Source organism: Cryptomeria japonica, chromosome 1, assembly GCF_030272615.1.
Source record: "Cryptomeria japonica chromosome 1, Sugi_1.0, whole genome shotgun sequence".
NCBI classification, from domain to species: domain Eukaryota; kingdom Viridiplantae; phylum Streptophyta; class Pinopsida; order Cupressales; family Cupressaceae; genus Cryptomeria; species Cryptomeria japonica.
The window spans coordinates 59,764,626-59,791,105 of record NC_081405.1 but is presented as its reverse complement, the minus strand read 5'-3'; the positions used below and the strand labels follow the sequence as shown (position 1 = coordinate 59,791,105).

The following is a 26,480-nucleotide window of genomic DNA, read 5'->3' as shown; positions in this document are numbered from 1 at the left end:
CTATTTCATATAGTGAGTTAACTCTCATCGTGGTTTTCCCCTCATTAGGTTTTCCACACAAAAATCTTGGTGTTCTTGTGTGGTGCATGCTTTGTTTTTGTTCTTTCATTCAGCATATCTAATTTAATGTTTAATTGGTTAATGAATGTTTAAATTTTGATTAATGTTGGTTCGCCCCCCTCCCCCTCCTTCTCAGCATCCAGGTGTGTTCAACACATTCATGCAATTATTTTTAGAGGATTGTGCGTTTGCGCACAACATTGTTACTACACTCACTATAGTGTTTGTAGCATATGAACCACCTAGTAATGCAACTTGCTAGTCTACGTGAGGGCAAAATATGACAAAAATTGTAACCCTTTACAATTTGACATTATGTTTAAAACTCACTTTGGTGTCCATCTCCCTTAATGTGTTTATAGGTCATTTCAACCCTTGCCTTAATCTTTATCCTCCCATGGTGCCAAGGGCTTAACTTTCCATAGTCACTTTTTCTAAAGCTAATATTATTATTTCATAATGTTTTGACTTTTTTGAGCTAGAATTTTCATAACACTAACACGGCTCAAAAACAACTGCAACATGCCAATATCATGTAATAGTTTTGTAGTTATTTTTTAGCATTCATTTTCTTGTCACCTTCCCAATCTCTAAAGTAACTACTCTAGAGCTAACTTAAATAGCTACTCAACTCTCATTTCTCCCTCTATTCTTTCTATTTTGAATTTATCTTGTTCTCTCTTTCACTCTTCTTCATTTTCTCTCTTGCAACTCTTCACTCTTTTGGCATTCTTACTATTTTGGCATTCTATACTATTGTTACCAACATATTGAACATTGTACCAAAATTAGCACTCTATTAAACTTTTCTGAAGTTTATAGTATTCTACAATAGTATTTTTTCCTCCATTGTCCTCGTTAAGCTTGGGATGTAATTTGTATTGTGGTTTTGCTCTATATTTTTTTGTCTTTTCCATTTTACTATTGTACAATCCTAGTTGATCTAAACTTTAAAATCTAGGATCTCACTTCATCATCGGCACTCTTATTTTTTTTCATTATAGTTCACTTTACTGGCATTTCTCATTACTCTTAATTCCTAGACACTTAAATAGGAGCACCACACTATTTTTCATTTTCAGCATATTGGCTATCTATGGAGGTTGAAGAACAACCATAGGGGTTTGACCATTCTTGGCAAGCTTCCTATCTATTTCTTAACAAGAATAATCACCATGGATTTGCGGAAGAATTTTCACTCGGTTTGGCATAAATTGTGCCCATTTTACAATCAAACTAAATTGTTTCCCTTCTAAATTCTTCAATTTTGGCACCATTCTTATTAAAGTTTCGATACATATATAAGGAAAAATTCAACTAATAAGCAGGAGTTTTTATCATTTTGATTGTATGCATGTATATGTTTCACTTTTACAGATGTGCCTGTCTGTTTATCTACTAATTTAGGATGACTTGGTCGAGGTGATTATGTATTAAAGAAGCCTCCCTGTTGAACTGCCACAGAAGCCCAAGAGAGCTACCATTTATCCCAACTGACTACCCTTTCCCTGTAATTTACTTTTTCCCATCTGATCTTCGTTCTAGATCAACTATAGAACTTACTTTAATCTTAATCTTACCAAATAACTGATATCAATATTTTAAACAAGGATTAGATTTTGAGGCAAATTACAAGCTAAGATTACAAGCAAGCTCTTTTTCCTAAAAATGATCAATTAAAAATTTTTGGAAGCATTTTTAAAAAAAAATGCAATCTTATAATTGAAAAGCACGTTTTAGATTTTTATGCTTTTCTATGCATCTATATAATTTATTCCTTCTAGAAAATTTTATTGATTTTGCATGTCTTTATCTTATTTTTTCAGATTTACTCAAAGGATTCTATTTAGAGAACATTTCGCCCCCTTAAAGATTGCTAAATTTGTTTTGCTGGATGTTTTTTGTAGCCGTGCCAAACATACTAAATGGCTGAAGGATATAAAATCATGAGAGAGATTTGCATCTGTAAATTGAGAGAACACTGAGTGAGAACTCTGGAGACTACAAAAATCTTATATCTGACTCGTAAATATAATCGTGTGTACTGCCTATATAAAGCTGTCTGTTGAAATTGAGAATCAGTGCATCAAATTCTCATATAATCATTCAGTGGCACGGATCAAACTGTTTCATTTGCTTTGCCTCACTGCATGCATAAACGAAAGCATACGAGCAGCATCCTTTTGGATACCATCAGGGCCACAAATCCCACTAGATACATCCACTGCATCTGGTCTGAGAATTGATATTGCTTCACTAACATTTTCAGGGTTAATGCCACCAGCTAGCAACCATCCATTTTTACTAGAATCAGTTGGAACTTGTACATTCTCCCAATCAAACTTTTGACCACTGAAACAAAGAAACTACTAAGCAATTATGTTAGCTGAGAATATTATAAGTCATGCAAATGAACCTAACAAGAAAATATCTATCCATGCAAGGTGATACATAGCATTAAATCCTAAAATATCTGGACACACTCACCTTCCACCACTCAAGCTGTCAATCAAAATCCAATCAACCAAAGCTGAACATTCTTCTTTAGGGTTTTTTGTCAGAAGCACTCCACTTTTATCCACATGCAAGACATATATAATGTTGCGATGTTGCACCAAACTTGAAAGGGCACGCCGTGCACCATTTCCATGAAGCTGCAAATCACCCGATTTTATGTGATTGAACAGCTACATCTCACAATAAAAACGGTTCTCTTATATTTTTATGCTCAACATTTGCCATTTTGGCAGCCTTCAGAAAGTTATACACTTTGGTTTGATCCAAAATTTAGGTATTGATTTTAAATAATTTGAAAAATTAAATGCCTCACAGAAAACACAACAATATGATAATCAGAAAGCATAATCATACAGGAATCCCACGGGATTGTTATTGAACAATACAATTTGAAGGCTAACTATGACTGATTGGGTTATTAAATGGTACATCCTTCATGTATTATGCAAAATTGCAAATATTATGACTAATATATAACTTAACTATGTAAGCTCGATTGGAGAGAGAAATCACTAAATCAGTAATTAGTACATTAGAGAAAGTATCCTTGCCTCCAGCCACTCAACTACAATGAACCTATAGATGACCCATTCATCAAAATAACAGTTTTGGAAAATGGCTAAGTACATAAAATCTAGGCTGACTTATGATAATGAATCACAAAGATGAATTGTATAATTACAAGTGCCTTCGAATCCTCATCAACAATCATCATATTTGGATGATGAATCTCCTTTAGTCAGTGGATATCTTATTAAGGCAGGTTCTGCTAAAAAGGGTAGCCTTGTACTACTTAAGAACAGATTGAAAAGAAAAACAACTTTTACATTTTTACATTCTTGGCTGTGAGAGATCAAAATGGTTGGTTTACAAAACATAACTTAGGGAATAAGAACAATGACCTAATTTTCAGGTGCTTACAAGGGTGGTGATTTGTTTTACAAAGGACGGAAACCACTTTATGGCTGAAAGTCCTATTATAACAGGTGGCATGATAGCATCTCTTTCTGTTGGTTTCTTTCTATGAAAAAAAAAGCCTTCTAGTTCATACATGTTTCTAGCTTTCTACAGCTAAATATTGTTGCCCTTTACCAAATATCGAACTCTTACAATAACAAATGGGTTTTCCCTCCATTTTCATTTCATAGTTAATATTGAAAAGGAGCAGCCCTATTCCTTGTTTCAGTATGAAGTGATTTATTGAATTGATAAGAATAGATTTGAGGACGATTTCTTAGAGTGAACTGTTGTTCCTTTATTCAACGCATTTCAGTAAATGGATGATTACTGTTTCTCTTTATCTTTTACTTTGTTGGCTTTAGTTCAATGCAGTATAAATATTATGCCCAGACCATGGCTAGAATTTACATTCCTGTTATACTTTAACGATTAAATTATAATTTTCAGTGCCACAATTTTATTGTGCTGTAAAGAATGTAATGACAGCAAAATATCATGTTTATATCGTGTTTGGTTAGCCCTCCTGTAGCATTGACTATGGATTGCAGGGATTGCCCAGATTAACTAGTGCTGCAGTGTCCCATGGGAGATTTGTTATAATAATTACCTTAATCGTGTACATTGGACACATGTTATGTCAACCTAATTTACTTAGATGAAAATGTTGCACTACACGCTCCAATCGTAATGCTTCTGATGTTGTTGATTAGAGATGTAATATGGCAAATTACATGGATTTTGTCTTTGCCAAGTGACAAAATGCTAATGTATGCCAATTTAAACACATCCAATGACCCTATTAACAAGCCTCCCTCTAGCATTGACTTGATAAAGAACTTTTTTGGAAGCCATTTGAATCTTTGACCATTTGGCAGGGAATTTAATGTGGTAGAATAACCAACAGGCAAGCAAGATCTCGTTCTCTTTGCTAATGTCTAGACAATATGAGGCTCAGATTAGAATTCAAATTCAAATAGACCTTCCAACCCACAAAGTTTACCGGAGATTTAAAGCCTCCAACATGTTCCCTTTGTTCATTGAATCGTTCCTTGTAGAATTCTCAAGCACCTTGATTGTTCTCTTCTCAGAGTTTTTTCTCTTTTGATAATATTCATTTGTACCTGGTGCAAGTTCTGTCAGCAGCTGTGCTCTCCAACCATCAGCTAATTAACTTTTCTCAGGGTTTGGAATTGTCAAGAGTTCCTTGGGCTCAATTTTGTCTTAGAGTATCTGATTTGCATAGTCTATGTGGCAATAGCACTGAGTTCATATGCTATCTCATTCCAAAGCTCATCGCCACTGATGGATCAATTGATTGGTTCAATGAAGCTATTTCTTGCAATGCATCTTTCCTCAGAAGCATTGAAAAGCCAACAGAACTATCTTCAAGGAACATCCTAAGTTGTTGATCAGCTTCAGACATACATCTCTAATGCTAAGCTCTAAAGATAAGCAATGAAGCTGCAGCAGCTCATTAATATTGAAGAGTACTGAGCAGCAAAATGGGTCATCAGTTGCATAGTCTCAAAGCAGGAGACTGCCCATCAAAGAAAATTTTTGGAGTATTACACATTAAGGATGATTCAAATTCATTAAGGCCATCAAAAACTGCCCAAAGAAGCTCACATCTTTTCTCAACACATTTGAAGAATTTTCTCCCACCATAAAATGTCCTTTCATGCCCAAGTGGTTCTCGCCAAAGAGGGAAGTTTCCATTCAGATATGCCTGGACATCATCCCTAGTATGCTCACAGCCTTGACATAGTTTGTATGAGAACCCCTTTCTCTGAAAGAGTTCCATTCTACCTTAGAATTTATGGCTAATGAGAAAGTTGTAGATGTTGATGTTTTTTGCTGTATATGCTTTGAGGTCCTTTCGGCATTTGTTTTCTCAGTTCTGCTTGAAGTTCAAAATATAGACCTTACAAACTCTATCAAAGCAGACTCCAAAACAAGACTTGCAAATTTGGTGCCTAAGAACCTTCTTGGACACAATGAGACCAAAAAGCATATACGAGCAAAAGATGATAAACTCAAGACAATAACCTTAATTTATAGCAAGAACACAAGGCTTGCCCCTCTTGATGATTAAAACTTGTCTTTTTTAAGTACATTTCAAGTATGGTGGTTATTTTCTTGTTACAATATTTGCCCCAAACTTAACAATCAAAAGCGAGACACTTAAATCTATCACTTGTGTCTCCCTCATTCCTCTCCCGCTTGGCTTCATCAAGCAAGGCTTCTACTTCTTCCATCTTCCTCTTCATTGTTTCTTCTCCCTCAAAAGCTGCTGCTCCAATCTGAACATAGGTATTGAAGGAGGAAGAGCCACTTGTACAGAAGCTTGTAACTGTTGCTTCAGTTCTTCACGTGCTACCCTAAGATTAAGTAACTCATACTTTAGCTTCCTGTTTTCTTATAATTTCAGGGGATCCTCCCTCAAAGTTTTAGTTGTCACCTGGCTGAATTGGGCAGTACACACTGCCATTTGTGCAGCTTCAACTGTTTTTACATCTCCCTCCCTTTTAACCATGAGTTTCCCACTGAACCTTTAGGGAGTGTATTCTACTAGTGGCATGCCACCAACATGGTTTAAGTCTTCATTTACATTTAGGTGGTGTTTTTTCAATGTATCAAACAAATTACTACATGGATCCTGATAAAAATCATATAAGTTCTTCATGTCAAGATCAAAGGCAGAAACACAGAGAAACTTTGGTGCTTCCACCTGATCCTTAAAGTAAGCATTTGTGCCCTTTTTTCTCATCATCATGTCTAGCACCATGGCTTAGGCAATATCCCATCTTGGAAGCAACAAGCACCCACTGGCTTTAAGGAAAACCCTTCCTCCTTCTGGAGTAATATTGTCTATGTCAATTTTAGAAGCCAAATGGATAAACCACTTGCTGCTGTGTCTTACTCCTCTGAGGCACTGACCTCATTCCTTTATTCAGCAAGCAAAGCCTAATGCTCCTTGTATTTTTAAAACCAAGCTAACTTTCTGAATTCATTGTTTTTCACAAACTAATATTTTACGAGGAATTATTGCCACACCTTTTTCCTGATATTAGTCAGTATTTTGAAATTTCCATGTTTGGAGGGTTTGCCAAAGCGAACTCCAGCTCAAAAGAGATCAATTCTTGCTTATCAAAATGTTGGGAGACTCAATAAAACATACTCTTGTGTTGGTGGTCCTACACTCTACCAAACATTTCACTTTCACTACAAATCAAAAAGGTGATAGATCATAGGATAACTTTCTAATACTTGTGGAACATTCACCAGAGGTATCCCTTGGGCAATTGATTCTACAGATACTACAAGGCTTGATGGTCCCACCTCTCCACCAATTTGGACAGGTGCACTCATTATTATCCCAATATCATATTAACCTTCACTATTTCTTGCTTGCCAACCATCTTTTTTTTTAAATTCCTAAGGCGTGATGGCATGAATGTGTGCATTGTACATAAAATTCTTCTTCATACTTTCAATCTTATTTTGATCGCCATCTTTTTTTTTAAATTCCTAAGGCGTGATGGCATGAATGTGTGCATTGTACATAAAATTCTTCTTCATACTTTCAATCTTATTTTGATCGGAATCAACACCCTGAATACTTGGGATTAAATTTTTGCCTTTTAATCTCTACTAGCCACATCTTCAACCATGTTTCCCTTCTTTGGGCCGTCTCTTTTTTATCCATGCAGCTTCTTGTTAGGTACTTAGGTTCATCATACTCGTGTTGTACCCTTGGCCTCCCATAGGACCTTCTCCTCTGATCAATCGAACCCTCTGGATCATAAGGTCTCCAAGAATACAGTTTCATAGATAATTCACAATAAACTTGAAAGGTTCACCATAGGCCTCCCTACATTGAAATCTGAAATCACTGAACTCGGCAGCAGCAGGCAAGAACCTGACCTTATTGGCATCCTTGAAATGGGTCTGATTTGTTGAATACATCTACCTTATTGTTTCCACAAAAGTAATTCTAGGTGGCAATGCTCAAGGTAAACTATACGGAGGAATGTTGGCTCCATACACCCTGATAGTTGTGTATCCATCGTGAAAGAACCAATCTCCCCAAGTGTTATCCAATGACCTTGGAGCCTACATCTGCAATGAATTAATAAAGTTTTTCACCTAGGTAGTTAAGCTGGCCTTTTCCAGGCCTACAATTTTTTCCAGCAATAGGGTTACAAAACTGTTCTCAAAAACCCCATCTGAGGCAAAGTCATGGTGCCTAGACATTTGACCAGTAAACATTATTGGGTGAACAGAGAATTCGGCAAATGATAAACATGATTTTATGATGGCAACTTAGAAGAAATAAACACTACGGGACAACCTATACTTGAACATTAACACTGCAATGCTTGGCCAAGACAGCAAAGATAAATTGAAACCCAGCGCAAATATGTAGCCACAGAACCCAAGGAAGACATGGTAAGAAAAACACACCCAAACCTAGCCAAAATTTTTCCCAGATCAGAACTCAACACAGATATTGCCCCAGATGCTTTTGTCGCATAAGCTGAACTGCATTCAAGCTCACAAATAACACAGCTACGTTTCCATCACAGCAATGCCCATTAAGCTCTTCAACATATTTCTAGTGTCAAATAACTTCTCACTCAAATGAAGTCAAACATAAGGGCTCATTAAATATTTAATCAGGCACTTGGAACACGTTTTAAGTCTTCCTCGTTTTCCACCCATGCTTCTCTAATTCGATGTATATCAAAATCTAGGAGCAACATCAAATAATAATGTGCAGACCCAAGAGATATCCTATGCCAAGCCTCCCCAGAATCTCTTCCAACAAGCTCTAGGACCTTGAATGTAAAATTAGGCAGGCAAACAGGGTGAAACAATGCATTAATGTGTTTGATGTCATAAGGTGTCATGTTACTACTCTCTTGTGGTGCCATGATTATAAACTTTTCATGTAACAGGGCACAAGTATGCTTCTATATATGCTAAGTACCAACAGAAACTGTCGCTGTGACTTCAATTCTAACCTCGGGAGTCTTGTAGCAGGATAGCAAATGAGATTCGATCAGTTTTTCTTTTGTGTGTGCACACGGCATACTGTGAATGCAGTTTTCTGTTGGAGTTCGGTACTATTTCCAAACTGTGTTTGCCGAGTTCTTATGGCCAAGGAATCTGTGTTGCAGATGCTGGATGTATAAATTCAGAATGTGTTTGTGCTAACAGATCCTTCGGGATCTTTAGTTTGTTTGATTTTTCTGTTAGTTTAGGTTTGGTAGTTTAGTTTTCTAACCAGCTCTGCCATTTCTGCCCTAACTGTTTAGTTGTTCTAACAGTTTGTGTTGTATATATTTCTTTTATTTTCATTAATAATATAGTGCGTCCCTGTGTGAATCACTATGGTGACTGCTCTGATTTCAGTGGTATCAGAGCAACCGTAATAGATGAGTATAAGTCTATAATTATATTCTGCAGTTTTAGTTTTTTATTATGAAGTAAATAGATTTAATAATTTGCTTCAAGCATAGAATAGAAAACAGAGTTTAGACTGCAACAAAAAAAATAAAAATAAAAAAATTCCAATGCATTCTTTAATTTCAATCGTTGGAATAGTTCTTTCTGGTAAAGAGAATTATCAAAAATGGTTTCGGAAAGTTAAGAACACTCTGATTTTTAATGATTTGTGGGATGATGTCTGTGAAAGCAAAGATGACAGCAAAGAGCCAGAACAACCTACAGAAGCAAAAGAACAAGCAATCTAGAAGAGTAAAGACAAAAAGGCTTATGCTCTGATTGCTGCCTCTGTCAGCGAAGAGGTAAGTAGGCATATAAATTCTTGTAGAACGGCTTTCACAGCTTTAAAGAAACTTAAAGATCTTTATGATTCTCATTCAGAGCTTGAAATTATTCAATTGTTAATGAAGTTATTCCATCTAGAGATGAAGGATAATGATCCTATGAAGTTAGCCTCTGAAATCAGAGCTCTTTTTCATGATATTGAAGCCACGGGTGTAAAAGTTGATCTCCAGCTCACTGCTTTTATTAAAGCCCTTTATCCTACATATTCACACTATCTTGAATCCCTTCAAGCTAGTGAAAAAATGAAAGACATAACATTTGATAAACTTGTGGAGAAAATTGCTGAGAGAGAAAAAGCCTTTGGGAAGAAGGAGTCACTTCCCAATGCTAAGACTTTGTGTCTTGCACAGCAGGGGCAGCCATCCAAAGATGAATCTACAAGACATGACACTAGTAGTAGAGGTCGAGGCAGAAGACAGTCAAGAGGAAGGGGGGGTAGAAATTACCAAGGTGACAGACAACATTCACAGCCACAATACCAACATGAAGACTTCCAACATAGAGATGAGCAATCTCTGCAGTGCTATAGATGTGGAAAAATGGGCCATTCTGCTAGTCTTTGTAGAGCTCCTTGGGAGAAGATTCGTGACAAGAAAGAGCAGCCACTAGACAAAGGTAACCCTCTTGAATCTGCACATTATGTTGTCGCACATTGTAATCTTGGCATTGAAGAAATTTTCAATACTTCATTTTCCTCTTGGAATGACATTTGGTTGTTAGATACTGGAGCTACGTGCCATATGACATTTAGAAAAGACTCCTTTGAGACATTCAATGATCAAGTAGATGGAGTGGTTTATTTTGCTGACAGGTCTCAATTGAAGCCTTCAGGTATTGGATCTGTTAGACTGAAATTACCTGGGTTGGAAGATTACATACTTTCTAATGTTCTTTATCTTCCCCAATTTAAGAGAAATTTGATATCCCTTGTGCATATTAGACAACAAAGTCATTCCATACATATGTATGATGCCATCATTGAGATTAAACGAGTTTCTGATCGTGTTATTATCATGACCGGAGTGGAAGAGGACAATCTGTTAAAGTTGAAAGGTACCTCATCTACTTCTCATCATACTGCACATTTGGTTCAACATAGTGGTAATTTGTCTTCCAGCTTGTTATGGGATGCTAGATTTGGTCATATTAGTTATGATAGTCTCAGACTATTGAAACAGAATGGAGTTCAAGGGCTTCCTACTATTCCAAGACAGCTTTCCCCATGTGATGCTTGTGTTTTAGGCAAACATAGTAAGCAACCTTTTCATGATTCTATGTTTTGAGCTTCTTGAAAGCTAGGCCTTATTCATTCAGATTTGTGTGGGCCCATGCCAGTTCCATCCGCAAATGGCAATAAATATTTAATGAGCTTTATTGATGACTATACACGGATGTGCTGGGTTTATTTACTAAAAGACAAATCTCAAGCTTTTGCTACATTCAGAAATTTTCATTTGTGGATTAAAAATGAAACTCAGCTCAATATTGGTACCCTTAGAACTGATAATGGTGGGGAGTATACATGTCATGAATTTGAAAAATATCTGCTAGACAATGGTATTAAACATCAAACCATTGTTCCCTATAATCCCCAACAGAATGGTGTGGCGGAACGCATGAACAAGACAATACTGAATATGGTAAGATCTATGATGTTTTTTAAGAATGCTAAGTTGATGTTTTGGGGGGAAGCCGTTCTTTGTGCTGTCTACATCAAGAATAGGAGTCCTTCTATTGCCTTACACAACAAAACTCCTTATGAACTGTGGCATGGTCATCTCCCCACTGTCAAGCATTTTAGAGTTTTTGGTTCCACTTGTTATGCTTTGGTTCCTGCACAGCTAAGAAATAAAGTGGGAGCTAGAAGTAGAAAATGCCTTTTTTTGGGATATTCTAATACTTCTAAAGCTTATCGCCTATATGATGCAGAAAATAGCAAGTTTATTGTTTCTAGAGATGTTATATTTCTTGAATTTGACAAAGATACTCTCACTATTGACAAACAGCTTGCTCATCTTGATAGATTTCACTCTAAAAAATTATATCATGAATGGGATAATGAGCTTCCCTCTCTTGAAGGAGGGATTCCTTTTCTAGGTAAATGTTTGGAAGTTCCAGAATCTGTGACAGAGAATGGAGATGTTTTGAATGATAACAGTGAACCTATGGAAGGTCCAGAGAATGGTGATAATCTGAAAAGTAATAGCAATTCTGAAAAATCAGAATCACCTTGTGCAGCTCCTGATCCAAAGTCTCTTATAACAAAGCAACCAATGGAGCAACCCGTACGTAGATCACAGCGGACTAGAACAGTTCCAAGCCGGTATGATGATTTTGTTACATTTGATTGTGAATTAAACTTCGCTACTATTGATGAACCTTCTTCATTTCAAGAAGCAACAACTAGTGATGCGTGGAGAAGTGCAATGCAAAGAGAGTATGATGCTCTCATTAAAAATGGAACTTGGAGGTTGGTGGACCCTCCAATTGGAATCAAGCCTATTGGTTGCAAGTGGGTATATAAGAACAAATATAAAGCTAATGGCTCACATGACAAACACAAAGCAAGACTTGTAGCAAAAGGATATGCTCAAAAAGAAGGTGTAGACTACACAGAAACTTTTGCTCCTACAGCAAAGTGGAGTACTATTCGAACTTTATTTTCTTTAGCAGCACAAAAAGGATGGAAAATACATCATATGGATGTTAAGACAGCCTTCTTGAATGGAGATTTGAAAGAAGATGTCTATATGGTGCAGCCCGAAGGTTTTTCTATCAAAGGTCAAGAGCAAAAGGTATGTAAATTGATAAAATCTTTATATGGTTTGAAGCAAGCACCACGTGCTTGGTATGAAAAATTAACTGAACATCTCCTGAAATTAAATTACAAGCACGTCAATCTAGATGATGCAACTCTATTTGTCAAGAAAGTTGGTAGATCAGTTGTATATCTAGTTGTCTATGTTGATGATATGCTCATCACAAGAAACAATGATGATTATATAGCATCCATTAAGAGAACTAAAAAAGGTTTTTGATATGACAGACCTAGGTTTACTTCATTATTACTTAGGTATTGAAGTCATTCAAAATCCTAAGTTCATTTTTATTTCTCAGAAGAAATACATTGGAGAGTTATTATGCAGATTTGGAATGCACGATTGTAATTCTGTTTCCACTCCAATGGAGCAAAATTTGAAGCTTTCTTCCAATGAAGGAGCAGCTTTCGAAGATCCAACCAAGTACAGGCAGCTTGTTGGAAGTTTGATTTATGTCACCACTACTCGTCCTGACATTACTTTTGTAGTAGGAATTTTGTCCAGATTTATGCATAAACCATGTGAAGGACATTGGACTGCAGCTCAACGAGTTCTAAAATATTTAAAAGGAACTCAGACTCTTGGCATCAAATACTCAAAGGTTTCAGACTTCCATCTCACAGGTTATTCTGATTCAGATTTTGATGGCGATAGAGAACGTGGGGTATCTACTTCTGGTTATTTGATGACTCTTGGATCAGTCGCTGTCACTTGGAGATCGAAGAAACAAACAGTTCCTGCTGACTCTACAACTGAAGCCGAATATGTAGCAGCAGCTCAAGCCACAAAAGAAATTGTGTGGCTCAGGAAAATTCTCGATGATTTGCAGGAGAAACAAACAACTTCAACGCCTTTACTTGTTGATAATAATTCTGCTATTCAATTGGCCAAGAATCCTCGATTTCGTGATCGAACCAAGCATATCAACACCAAATATCATTTGATTCGACATCATGTTGAGGTCAAAACCTTACATTTACAACATTGTTCCACTGTAGATCAAATTGCCGATATCTTCACCAAAGCATTGGGACGTGTAAAATTTGAACAATTCCGAATGCTGCTTGGCATGACAGATGTCCCTTTGGATTAAGGGGGGAATGCTAACTAATCCTTCGGGATCTTTAGTTTGTTTGATTGTTCTGTTAGTTTAGGTTTGGTAGTTTAGTTGTCTAACCACCTCTGCCGTTTCTGCGCTAACTGTTTAGTTGTTCTAACAGTTTGTGTTGTATATATTTCTTTTATTTTCATTAATAATATAGAGCGTGCCTGTGTGAATCACTATGGTGACTGCTCCGATTTCAGTTTGTACTTTCCAATGCATGTAAATTACTAATAAGCAATGTATTTCTTGATAAGAACTTCAATTGCATAAATCAATAACATGACTATCAAGTTAAGTGCATCACCTGTGCAAAGGCAATGTTTGTCGCATCATATGCTCGTTCAATCTCATTAGCATCCTCATCAACAAAAACACCCACAGGCTCTGCCCCGTGATCCCTCACAGCCTTTGAGATTTCCTTTGCAACATGTAGTGACACTGATCTTTTTGACTTGGGCCATAAAATCATACCGATGAACTTAGCACCTGCTTCTGCAGCAAGAACCGCATCATGTACAGAGGTAATCCCACACATCTTCACGAAGGGTACTGATACACGTGAATCTATCACCGGGTCTACTGATTGAATCCTGCCTTTTGAATGATCTCTATCAGCATGCAACCTCATAAAAATCATATCCTTCGCTTCTTTTGGCTTCTTGCAGCAAAAGTCTGAATATTACAAATCATTTAAATCATTAAGGACGGCTGTAAAATTATCCAATTGAGCCATAAGCTCTAACAATCTGCATTATATAAGACCGGGGTAAAATAATGTCAGAGAAAACATTGAACTCACGCTCATCACAATACGTAGGATACATGGACGGGGACATCATTTTGAGATAAGGTATAGATTATATTAATAGGGCTACGACGGTAGAAGATTCAAACACAATCACCAGGTGATGTGGCACGGGCACAGTAGGCGAGGCACTAGTCTTAAACTACAAGTTTCCTGGAGACTATAACTAGGTTTCTACTCTAATTCCCTTAACCCAGGTTTTTTTTAAGTCTGAAAATTCATACTGTTGCAATATTTAGTGTTTCCAAATTTTGCTTTCCTTTCAATAAATTGCATCTATTTTCATCAGCCATAGTTGCTAAGGTTATTTTCTTCCAGATTTTGTTTCTAAGGGTTTGTATGTCCTGCAACGTTTCTCACAATGTATGCATTTCGTGAAAGGATTTCCAGTCCCATAAACTAAATTTATTTCATATGGATACTAGTATCTGGTGAATAAAACAAGCGCACGAAATTCAGAGATTCAGCAATAGCGAGAAGCAGAAAAAAAGGTTCTACTAGACCCATTCGATTTTATTACTACATCAGAGAGAATTGAAGACCATTAAACTCTAAATGAGTAAATGAAAAAAGTGGCCAATTCATGGTGTTACAGTACGTACTTGCAGCATAAGCTAAAGGTCTCACTGTAGAGATTTTTTTGCATCTCCATGTGACCACCGAAGGCCCTGCTGAAGTTTTCCCTTTCAGAATTTGCATTGCTGCGTCCAAATATGCCAACTATCCAGATTTCTAATAGCCAGATATACAATGTGTATATTTGTATATTGTGTATACAGTCATCCAGGCTGGGAATTTGACGGTCGGCCGTTTTATAACTTTTAGATCATATATGACAGCTTAAATAATTACGCCGATAGGCTTTTAGTATGAGGTTTTTTTTGTTGGGAAAGTGTCGCATCTGGAAAGGAATCGGAAAAAAAAAATGGCGTATAGTTCGGAAAGTGGCCACTTGCTTGGCAATGACATTTATTTGATTGAACACATTTATAATTGCCAGTTGGAATGATATTTCACAAGTTGCAAATTTGAAGGCACAACGGGATGTAAATAGTACTCCTTATTTGTTAACAATTCATTTGAGTTGAACATTTATGATTGTGTACATGGTAAACATCTAGACTTGCCTTGAACATTGATAACTCTACAAATAAAGTTTTCAAAGGCTTTTTGCTATCTGCATTTGGGTTTCGTTGGTTGGTCTGCTATATTTTCTTGGCTTGAAAATGCTATGAAAAGAGCATTCGCATTTGCTGCAGGTGAGCTGACAGAACTTGACTTTTTTGTTTTGTTGTTGTTTTTAATTTGTTTTGTTCGTTTTGCTCCGTACTGTTAATGGAGGCCATGCTGAAACATATTGTCATGTTAGGGTTTGTGAAGAAATTGTTCCTGCTAAGGCAAATAATCCAGCGAAGCAGCACGGGCTAACAACATCGTTTGGAGATCTGGGTAACAATTTTGCCTTTTTCAAACACGAATGCACCAAGAAATGTGTTTATTTGATCAAATTTCTTTAAAATCTTGCCATGGCTAGGGCATGTGCAATATTAGTTTTCAAAATTATGTGTAACTTGGCTTTACGGTTTGGGCCTCTTTGGTCTCCTTTTTAATTGGCGATACCTATATTGTTGTGTATTTTGCCCTGAGCAGACGGAACTTTCCTTGCTTCGTGCTTGAAAACAAATTTCACTGTTAGATCTTTGAATCAAATTGGGTTCAGTAAAATGAAGCAATAACTGTAGGGAGATTTGTTTTTGTTTGTTTTAGTTTAAAATAATTATGGCGTGTTAGGGTTTGGTAAATTTATCGTCCAAACTCTGCCCATTTTTCCTCATCGACATTGTTGATGGAATCTTGAGGTAAGTCACTTGCCATTGTTTCAGTGAGTTTAATCTTTCGAAATTTGTACACGGCTGGATTATTTTTTTCCTTGTGTTTTATTTCATTCTAAAACAATTATGTTGTTATCTGTTAAATGAAAGCATTGGTTCAGTGGGTTTATATGTTGTTGTTTTCATATATGCTATTATTGCAATACCTACTATTAGATGCTTATTTGTTTCTTCACGAGGAGATATTTTGAACTGTGAAATGAATCTTATGTTCATTGCTCTTGAGGTTATTTCTGTGACAATCCTCTTGACAGAAATATTTAGGATTGAATGTTTAGCAACCACCTCTGATGCTATCAAATGCAATCGTTGCCAAAACTATTTTCACATAGAGTGAATAGCAGAATTCAGATCATCTTCATATGTTAAACTCAATACATTCTTCTTCACAAAGCTCATACATCATACAATATATTTCTTCACAGTTTTGTGCCATTATACTGGCTCCTGTACTTTCAAGAGAAAACGACACAAGGCATGGGATTGGCGTGACGCAAATGACTAATTTTTTTAAAGATTGTGTTGACTAAGCAACAAACAACTTGGTTTTCCAAATGGATATATTCTCTCACATGGTCGGTTACTTGGTTCATACTCTAGTCCACTTTGTTACTTGGTTGGGCCTCTCTAGTCTCCTTTTTAATTGGTGATACCTATATTGTTGTGTATTTTGCCCTGAGCAGACGGAACTTTCCTTGCTTCATGCTTGAAAACAAATTTCATTGTTAGATCTTTGAATCAAATTGGGTTGAGTAGAATGAAGCAGTAACTGTAGGGAGATTTGTTTTTGTTCGTTTTAGTTTAAAATAATTATGGTGTGTTAGGGTTTGGTAAATTTCTCGTCCAAACTCTACCCATTTTTCCTCATCGACATTGTTGATGGAATCTTGAGGTAAGTCACTTGCCATTTTTCAGTGAGTTTAATCTTTCAGAATTTGTACACGGCTGGATTATTTTTTTCCTTGTGTTTTATTTCATTCTAAAACAATTATGTTGTTATCTGTTAAATGAAAGCATTGGTTATGTGGGTTTATATGTTGTTGTTTTCATATATGCTATTATTGCAATGCGATGCTTATTTGTTTCTTCATGAGGAGATATTTTGAACTGTGAAATGAATCTTATGTTCATTGCTCTTGAGGTTATTTTTGTGACAATCCTCTTGACAGAAATATTTAGGATTGAATGTTTAGCAACCATCTGTGATGCTATCAAATGCAATCGTTGCCAAAGCTATTTTCACATAGAGTGAATAGTAGAATTCGGATCATCTTCATACGTTAAACTCAATACATTCTTCTTCACAAAGCTCATACATCGTACAATATATTTCTTCACAGTTTTGTGCCATTATACTGGCTCTTGTACTTTCAAGAGCAAACGACACAAGGCATGGGATTGGCGTGACGCAAATGACTAAATTTTTTAAAGATTGTGTTGACTAGGCGACAAACAACTTGGTTTTCCAAATGGATATATTCTCTCATATGGTCGATTACTTGGTTCGGACTCTGGTCCACTTTATTACCAATATGCTTTAGCTATTATAATATTATTTTCTAAAACCACATGTCTGTTACTTCAACAAAAACAGGGGTGCCACATTTGAGAGATCATCATTCCACAGACAAATAGAATTAACATCTTTGCTTTTGCATCAATTTGCAATAATTCAACATCCTTTTAGAAGCAATTATAGACATTATTGGCAGTTCTATCCTTGAAGTATCAGGTTTCAGTACCCGAGTCTCCTATAATATGTTTTTAGGCACCCCCAATAGGTTTTATTTGATTCCCCAAGAAACATCTTAAGCCTGCAGGTAATGAAGGAAGAGTGAAAGGAGAAAAAAGGTTTAGGAGATGATTTAAGGATAAAACATTCAAGCTATAAAAGCAAAGGATAGAGAAGTTGAAAGTTGATGCTACAAATAGATAAAGGACAGGAGAAGCAAGCGAGGCATTCAAACTGTAGGCATACAAGCTGTAGGAAAAGAAGAGATGATAGTTCTATTTTCTATGGTTGTACATATATAGTGAGGGTTGGTGACATATATAATTTATAGGATACTTACATCTAATTTATGGGATACTGACATTTTCTGAATTTGGCGCCACTTTAGCAAGCATCTTTGCAATTCAGTCAACAGTCGTATACATTGTGTCAACAACCAGTCAAAAATATACATATAAAACCATATACAATCAACAACAATTCAGTCAACTTATATGTATATGTATATGCATATGTATATAGTTACACATATTTATAATTGCCAGTTGGAATGATATTTCACAAGTTGCAAATTCGAAGGCACAACGGGATGTAAATAGTACTCCTTATTTGTCAACAAAGTTAATTCATTTGAGTTGAACATTTATGATTGTGTACATGGTAAACATCTTGACTTGCCTTGAACATTGATAACTCTACAAAGAAGGTTTTCAAAGGCTTTTTGCTATCTGCATTTGGGTTTCGTTGGTTGGTCTGCTATATTTTCTTGGCTTGAAAATGTTGTGAAAAGAGCATTTGCATTTGCTGCAGGTGAGCTAACAGAACTTAATTTTTTTTTGTTGTTGTTGTTTTTAATTTGTTTTGTTCGTTTTGATCCATATTGTTAGCGGAGGCCATGCTGAAACATATTGTCATGTTAGGGTTTGTGAAGAAATTGTTCCTGCTAGGGCATATAATCCAGCGAAGCAGCACAGGCTAGTGAAGAAATTGTTCCTGCTAGGGCAAATAATACAACGAAGCAGCACAAGCTAACAACATCGTCTGGAGATCTGGGTAACAATTTTGCCTTTTTCAAACATGAATGCACCAAGAAATGTGTTTATTTGATCAAATTTCTTTAAAACCTTGCCATGGCTAGGGCATGTGCAATATTAGTTTTCAAAACTACACGTAACTTGGCTTTACGGTTTGGGCCTCTCTGGTCTCCTTTTTAATTGGCGATACCTATATTGTTGTGTATTTGTCCCTGAGTAGACGAAACTTTCCTTGCTTCATGCTTGAAAACAAATTTCACTGTCGGATCTCTGAATCAAATTGGGTTGAGTAGAATGAAGCAGTAACTGTAGGGAGCTTTGTTTTTGTTCGTTTTAGTTTAAATTAATTATGGCGTGTTAGGGTTTGGTAAATTTCTTGTCCAAACTCTGCCCATTTTTCCTCATCGACATTGTTGATGGAATCTTGAGGTAAGTCACTTGCCATTGTTTCAGTGAGTTTAATCTTTCGGAATATGTACACGGCTGGATTATTTTTTTCCTTGTGTTTTATTTCATTCTAAAACAATTATGTTGTTATATGTTAAATGAAAGCATTGGTTCTGTGGGTTTATATGTTGTTGTTTTCATATATGCTATTATTGCAATACCTATTGTTAGATGCTTATTTGTTTCTTCACGAGGAGATATTTTGAACTGTGAAATGAATCTTATGTTCATTGCTCTTGAGGTTATTTCTGTGACAATCCTCTTGACAGAAATATTTAGGATTGAATGTTTAGCAACCACCTTTGATGCTATCAAATGCAATTGTTGCCAAAGCTGTTTTCACATAGAGTGAATAGCAGAATTTAGATCATCTTCATATGTTAAACTCAATACATTCTTCTTCACAAAGCTCATACATCGTACAGTATTGTCATTATACTGGCTCTTGTACTTTCAAGAGCAAACAACACAAGGCATGGGATTGGCGTGACACAAATGACTAAATTTTTTAAAGATTGTGTTGACTAAGCAACAAACAACTTGGTTTTCCAAATGGATATATTCTCTCACATGGTCGGTTACTTGGTTCGGACTCTGCTCCACTTTGTTACCGATATGCTTTAGCTATTATAATATTCTTTTCTGAAACCATGTGTCTGTTACTTCAACAAAAACTGGGATGCCACATTTGAGAGATCATCTTTCCACAGACAAATAGAATTAACATCTTTGCTTTTGCATCAATTTGCAATAATTCAACATCATTTTAGAAGCAATTCTAGACATTATTGGCAGTTCTGTCCTTGAAGTATCAGGTTTCAGTACTTGAGTCTCCTATAATATGTTTTTAGGCACCCCCAATAGGTTTATCCGATTCCCCAAGAAACATCTTAAGCCTGCAGGTAATGAAGGAAGAGTGAAAGGAGAAAAAAGGTTTAGGAGATGATATAAGGATAAAACATTCAAGCTATAAAAGCAAAGGATAGAAAAGTTGAAAGTTGATGCTACAAATAGATAAAGGATGGGAGAAGCAAGCGAGACATTCAAACTGTAGGCATACATGTTGTAGGAAAAGTAGAGATGATAGTTCTATTTTCTATGGTTGTACATATATAGTGAGGGTTGGTGACATATATAATTTATGGGATACTTACATCTAATTTATGGGATACTGACATGTTCTGAATTTTGAGCCACTTTAGCAAGTATCTTTGCAATTCAGTCAACAGTCATATACATTGTGTCAACAACCAGTAAAAAATATGCATATACAACCATATACAATCAACAACAATTCAATCAACTTATATGTATATGCATATGCATGTGTATATAGTTGACATATACAACCATCTACATATTCAATGGAATTTGTTATGGTGTTCATTATAGTTGCTCATATACATATACATATGGCTGCATATGCATATTATAGTTGCTCATATACATATGGTTGTATACGTATAAATGTATATGTATATGTATATGAAGTTCCTTGGAATTTCCTATACAACCATATGTATATTCAGTTGACATATGCAGCCATATACATATATGCCATATAAGTTGACATATACATGAACATGTAATTCTGTCAACAACCATATACATGTTTGCTAAAGTGGTTGTGTGTGTATATATATACATGTAGATATATACATATACATGGTTGTGTGTGTTTGAAATTTAAAACGCTGCAAAAATCTCATCCCGAGCTCAAGAATCTAGTGGCTCTTAAACCACAATATTTTTACATCTACTTTCCATTTATTGTAAAAAGATTGATCCATCCAGCAGCTTAGGGAGACTGATTTTGGTTTGTCTCATTTTTTAGAAAATTCTGCTTTGGTAGGGTTTTATAATATTTTTTATGCAAACTGTGCCCATTTTTTCTCATCAACATCGTTGACAACATGACACAATTTTGTGGAGAATCTTGAAATAAGTCATTTGCCATGATTTTAGTGAATCATTTTGGGAATTCGTGCACAACCAGATCACTTTTTGTTGTCTTTTATTTCATTCTAAAACAATTATGTTGTTATCTATTAAATGAAAGCATTGGTTATGTGGGTTTATATGTTGTTGTTTTCATATATCCTATTATTGCAATATCTAGTGTGAGATGCTTATTTGTTTCTTCACGAGGAGATATTTTAAACTGTGAAATGAATCTTATGTTTATTGCTCTTGAGGTTATTTCTGTGACAATTCTCTTGACAGAAATATTTAGGATTGAATGTTTAGCAACCACCTCTGATGCTATCAATTTATGGGATACTTACATCTAATTTATATGGGATACTGACATGTTCTGAATTTGGAGCCACTTTAGTAAGCGTCTTGGCAATTCAGTCAACAGTCATATACATTGTGTCAATAGCCAGTAAAAAATATACATATACAACCATATACAATTGATGCTCTGCAAAAAGGACAAGTTGGTTAGGATAAACACAACACAAGAAACAAAAGAAATCAATTGTTAGATGTTAGTGTTAGAAATCACCAATTAAAAACTATCTTAAGCAAGCATATCAAAAAAGATACTACTGAACAAAAAGAAAGCTTAAGGAATCTACAAAAAGTAACTAAACTTCTCCATATGCTCTCTACCATGTTGGTAGCTTCTCCTTCCTTGTTCCTCTCCTCTCCAAGTTCCAAACTAGTGTAGCTCTCAGTAGCTTTTTGCACTATGGATGCTTATGGAGGTTCAAGATTGAAATGTTTATTCTAAAATGCTATGCAAATGTGAATAAAAGCTAATATTAGATGCTATGATGCTAAAATTATTTATTTTAGACCAAAATAACAAGATATTAGTGATTTATGCTAAATGCTCTCTAAAATTCTCTATAACTTAGATGCATACAAGTTTTCAGGATTATAACTATGAATGCTAAATACTTGAGGATTTGAAAACGAGGAATGTGAGCTCTATTTATATGGAAAATGGAGCGATGGATGGTTGAGATTGAGTATTCTCAACAAGGGTCAGGATTGAATGATATTCAATCCATGTGAGGGCTTTCAACCCAATCCCAGGATGACAAGTGTTAATGTGAGATAGGTTGAGAGGAGAGGGAATAAGCATTAAATGTTTGACATGACCTGAGAGTTAACTTGGGAGTCAAGGTCAAGGTTGGGTTGAGTGAATAAATTCTTTATTCAAAGAATAAATGCTTTTATCCAATGGATAAACTATTATGCAAAGGCAAAAGGGATAACCATGGTCAAAACAATAAATGCTTGAGGCAACACATGAGTGCAAGTTGAATTAACCATAAATGGTAATGTAAGAGCCATTAATGGTCATGTAAGAGCCATTAATGGTTTTGGAAGACTTTAGAGGTTAGATTGTTGAACACACAAAACATTAAATGCTTTTCAAAGACTTTGAAGTGACTTCAAGTTGCTTAGGAATGTGACAATAATTAGGGGATGGATTAGGTTAATTGATTAGGATTAGATAGGTTCTAGAAGAATTTAGGAAGGGCAAGTGGGAGATGGTGGGTGAGAGAAAAGAAGGCACGGGAAGTTCACGGGGACCACAACGGTGAGCGAGGGAAAATTATAGTTACGGCAAAGGGTTTATATGGGGAGAAAGGGGTAAAAACAAACTCATTTGCATTCGTGTCCATAGTGAAACTTTAGCTCTGATAATGATTTTTTGGAAGAGCAAGGAACAGTCAGGATGTCGGTACCAGTAGCAGAGCACCAACTTGAGTGAGTCCAACGATTCCAGCGGCCAGATGACTACGGACCAGCGGTATGTGAATTTGAGTTTTAGAATTTTCCGCTTTTTTGATGCATGTTTAGCTAGGTCCAAGTTGAGTCGAGACAATAGCGTTGAAACTATGTTTTGGTGCTTTTGTCGATTTAACTAGTTCTTTTGTGCCGCAATGGCGCTATTGCGTAGTAGTTTGAGTGCTTTTGCCAAGGTTAGTGCTATTGCATAGCTGTGCTAGCGCTTTTGCTTGTTTAGCGCTATTAAGTGGTTGATTGAGCACTTTTGCTGAGATGTAGTGCTATTGTGTAGTTGATATAGCGCTATTGTAGTTTGAGCGCTTTGGAATAGTTGTTTAAGCGTTTTTGTTAGGGAAGTGGCGCTATTGTGAGAAGATAGTGTTGTTGTATGCAAAATAGCGCTTTTGTGCAGAAAAGTAGATGCCCTAGTGTTTGAACAAATAATCTCCGGATGCTAATGATGGATGGATGGAGATGTGAAGTGAGAGTTGTTTTGAACCATAGCAGCCTTGATGAGACTTAGGTCATTAGGATAAATGCTTGTTGAAGTCTAGGTGTACCATGATTGTTTACCTGTTGAGACCCGAAGATACTTGATCAAAGTATCTGTTGATAGTCTAAGTTTAAACTTAAGAAAGTTTGAAACAAAACAACTGATGATAATGGTTGATGCACTTGTGTAGGAGGATCTACGCGTCTTACAGTTGTGCGAGAGACATCCCGCCACACGGGGGGTGCGTGATCGGCTGACAGAGGCCGAGATGGATTGCATTGCAGCGACTGGGTTGTACGATGTGATGCGTATGCACGTGATTCGGATGAATCACAGTTTGATGACAACATTGGCAGAGCGCTAGCATAGTGAGACATGTATGTTTCACTTGGCACAGGGGGGGATGACTGTGACACTAGAGGATGTATGGCGCATCCTGCATATACCTATTCGAGGTGAGTTGGTTATATATGACAGAGCGTGGGGTACCCTAGAGGTGCAGAGATTCTTTGATGAGGACATGTATATTGATGATGGCTCTATAGCCTAGGAGGATATTGTTGCATTGTATGAGCCATTACTAGCAATGTTGTCAGGGATCGTTGGGGGACTACTGTGTCTGGATAGGCGATCACATGGTCTGGTCGTTGGTTGGGGGCACATTATTAAGGAGATGATTACAGAGGGGACCCGGTTTGCATGGGGGTCGTGCCTGTTAGCGTACCTATATCAGGAGCTTCATGAGGTAGTATATCGCGGGAGGGGCTCATTGGCAGTGGGAGTGACGTTGTTGCATGTTTGGGCGTGGGAGCACCTACCAGTTACCCAACCAGTGAGTCTGAGATTTCGGGCAGTCGATCAGCCATATATGTATATGTATAGCGGTATGATGAGTCAGCCCCACCTGGGGAAGTTAGAGTGGTGGCGACGGGCACTGGATGATCTGGATGCAATGATCTAGAGACCCTATATTGAGTGTGAGCCTTGGGAGGATGATGCAGAGGCATTTCGGTATGTATTCATGACCCAATTCCTCATTGGGAGGACAACGTACCATGTGGAGAGACAGTTGTCGAGCAGAGTTATGAGACAGTTTGGACGGCAACAGGGATTGCCTAGGAGATCAAGGGAGTATGTCAGGGTGGTACGAGAGAGGTATGCATAGGGGCCAGTACTACCCTATGATCAGGATTTGGCAAAGTTTTGGATGCTACAGGCGAGGCCATGGGATATACGGCCGAGGGTGGTAGATGCAGGGGTGTCGGAGGAGTATATGGCGGCTCATCTAATTCCTCGGATATCAGATCCGGCAAACCCCATTCCCGATTTTAAGGAGGATAGGGGACGGAGACGGAGGAGGAGAGGAGGTCGAGGACCGATAGTAGATGGACAAGGGAGAGGGGATGGCAATGATGGAGGAGGAGGAGGGGATGGTGGAGGTGGAGGAGGTGGTGATGGAGGAGGTGGAGGGGATGGTGGGGGTGGTGGATTCGGAGGTGGAGGTGGCAGTGGTGGTCGAGTGCAGTGAAGAGGAAGAGGCGGTTTGCCATCGCGGATATCACAGGGACCTCTGATGCAGGGAGGAGTTAGATTGGGTGGGAGAGGTATGGGGGAGAGAGAGGTACCGATTGATAGAGGGGAGGGAGCCACTAGAGAGGGAGCTACAGGTGAGGCACTAATGGATACAGGGGAGGGAGCGATAGGGGGTGGTGATCTTCGGGATCATATGATATTACATTTGCAGACTCAACTTACAGCAGCCAAGACATAGGTGGAGGATCTAGAGGCGGAGGTTGCAGCTAGAGATGTGCAGCTATTTGCATGAGAGTCGGAGTTGACTGTAGTGCTGCGGGAGAGGGATGGTGCGGTGGAGAGAGTGACTCGATTGCAGGAGAGAGTGCGGGCCTTGGAGGGAGTACCGGGACAGGGGTCGGCTGTGGAGGCTTTGGTGAGGGAGGTTTGGCGAGCACAAGCTAAGATAGAGTATTAGCAGGGTTTATATGAGCAGGTGGTGCCAGCTAGTCAGCGAGCACTGAGCTATTCACAGATGCGGCAGGCCAGATCAGAGCGGTCTCAGAGGATGCAGAGCAGTGGGGGTGTGATGGGTCCTCTATGAAAAGATAGGTCAGGTGGCGCAAGAGCTAGTGGGGGTTTGATGGGGCCTCCACGGAGAGATAGATCGAATGGTGCAGGGACTAGTGGGGGAGCAGGTGGTGATGGTGGTGCAGCATCTGGTCAGAGTGGCATCTGAGAGAGCATTTTGCATGCATGCATTTGTATTTGTTATTTTGGACTTTGCCTTGGATGACTCTTGGTAGCCGATTTTGTAGACTTCATTGTACTCTGATACATGAGATGATATAAATGAGGAGATCTTATTTTATGATATGCATGTTGATATGTATGGATTTTATGCAGGATGATGATTTTATGAGTTTATGCTTAGATGGATATTTGTTTTATGCTATATGTATGTGTTTATGAGATGATTCCTATATGATGGCTATATGTATGTTGTATGATGTTTTATTCTTACATGATGTTGATATGCATGTTTGTATGATGTTGGATGCTAACATGTAAATGCAGGTTTTTATATATGCATGATTTGTTTAATGTATTGCTTTATGTATGTAATGCCATGATGATGGTATATGAATAATGATATAATGATATAGATAGTATTTTGTATGTTATATTAATACAATGATGAGAGAATGATATGCAATGATGTTAATGCAATGCTTTGAATGAATGATTTACTTATGGATATGCATCTAGATGGTTTAAAATAAATATAACATGGATAAACAAATGTAAAGTACAAATGTTTAAATGATGATTTCTAAATGAATGCATATGTTATAATGTATGAACCAGTGTTTGAGACAAATGGTTTTATGATTCTAAATTCCCAAATATGATGAAGTAAAATGATAATGTGATGATAATGCAACTCATGCTTAACAACCGCACCTTAAAGCAATTAAAAGGGATAATGAATGCAATCTAAATG

At 37.1% G+C, this 26,480-nt stretch overlaps 1 protein-coding gene across 3 annotated transcripts; it reads right to left on the bottom strand.

Moving 5' to 3' along the window:
* Nucleotides 1-1,887: 1,887 nt before the first annotated feature.
* LOC131063220 (N-(5'-phosphoribosyl)anthranilate isomerase 1, chloroplastic) lies at nucleotides 1,888-14,934 on the bottom strand. Of its 3 annotated transcripts, none has more exons than XM_057997012.2 (4): nucleotides 14,722-14,934; nucleotides 13,619-13,986; nucleotides 2,548-2,714; nucleotides 1,888-2,429 (listed from the first exon to the last, which is right to left on the bottom strand). In XM_057997012.2, the coding sequence occupies exons 1-4, from the start codon at nucleotides 14,816-14,818 to the stop codon at nucleotides 2,345-2,347; spliced, it is 717 nt and encodes a 238-aa protein (XP_057852995.1). In that variant the 5' UTR covers nucleotides 14,819-14,934; the 3' UTR covers nucleotides 1,888-2,344. The 3 variants fall into 3 exon arrangements, with proteins under 3 accessions (XP_057852995.1, XP_057852996.1, XP_057852994.1); XM_057997013.2 differs by having other exon boundaries at nucleotides 1,888-2,426; nucleotides 14,722-14,933; XM_057997011.2 differs by having other exon boundaries at nucleotides 1,888-2,412; nucleotides 14,722-14,931.
* Between the last annotated feature and the right edge of the window lie 11,546 nt (nucleotides 14,935-26,480).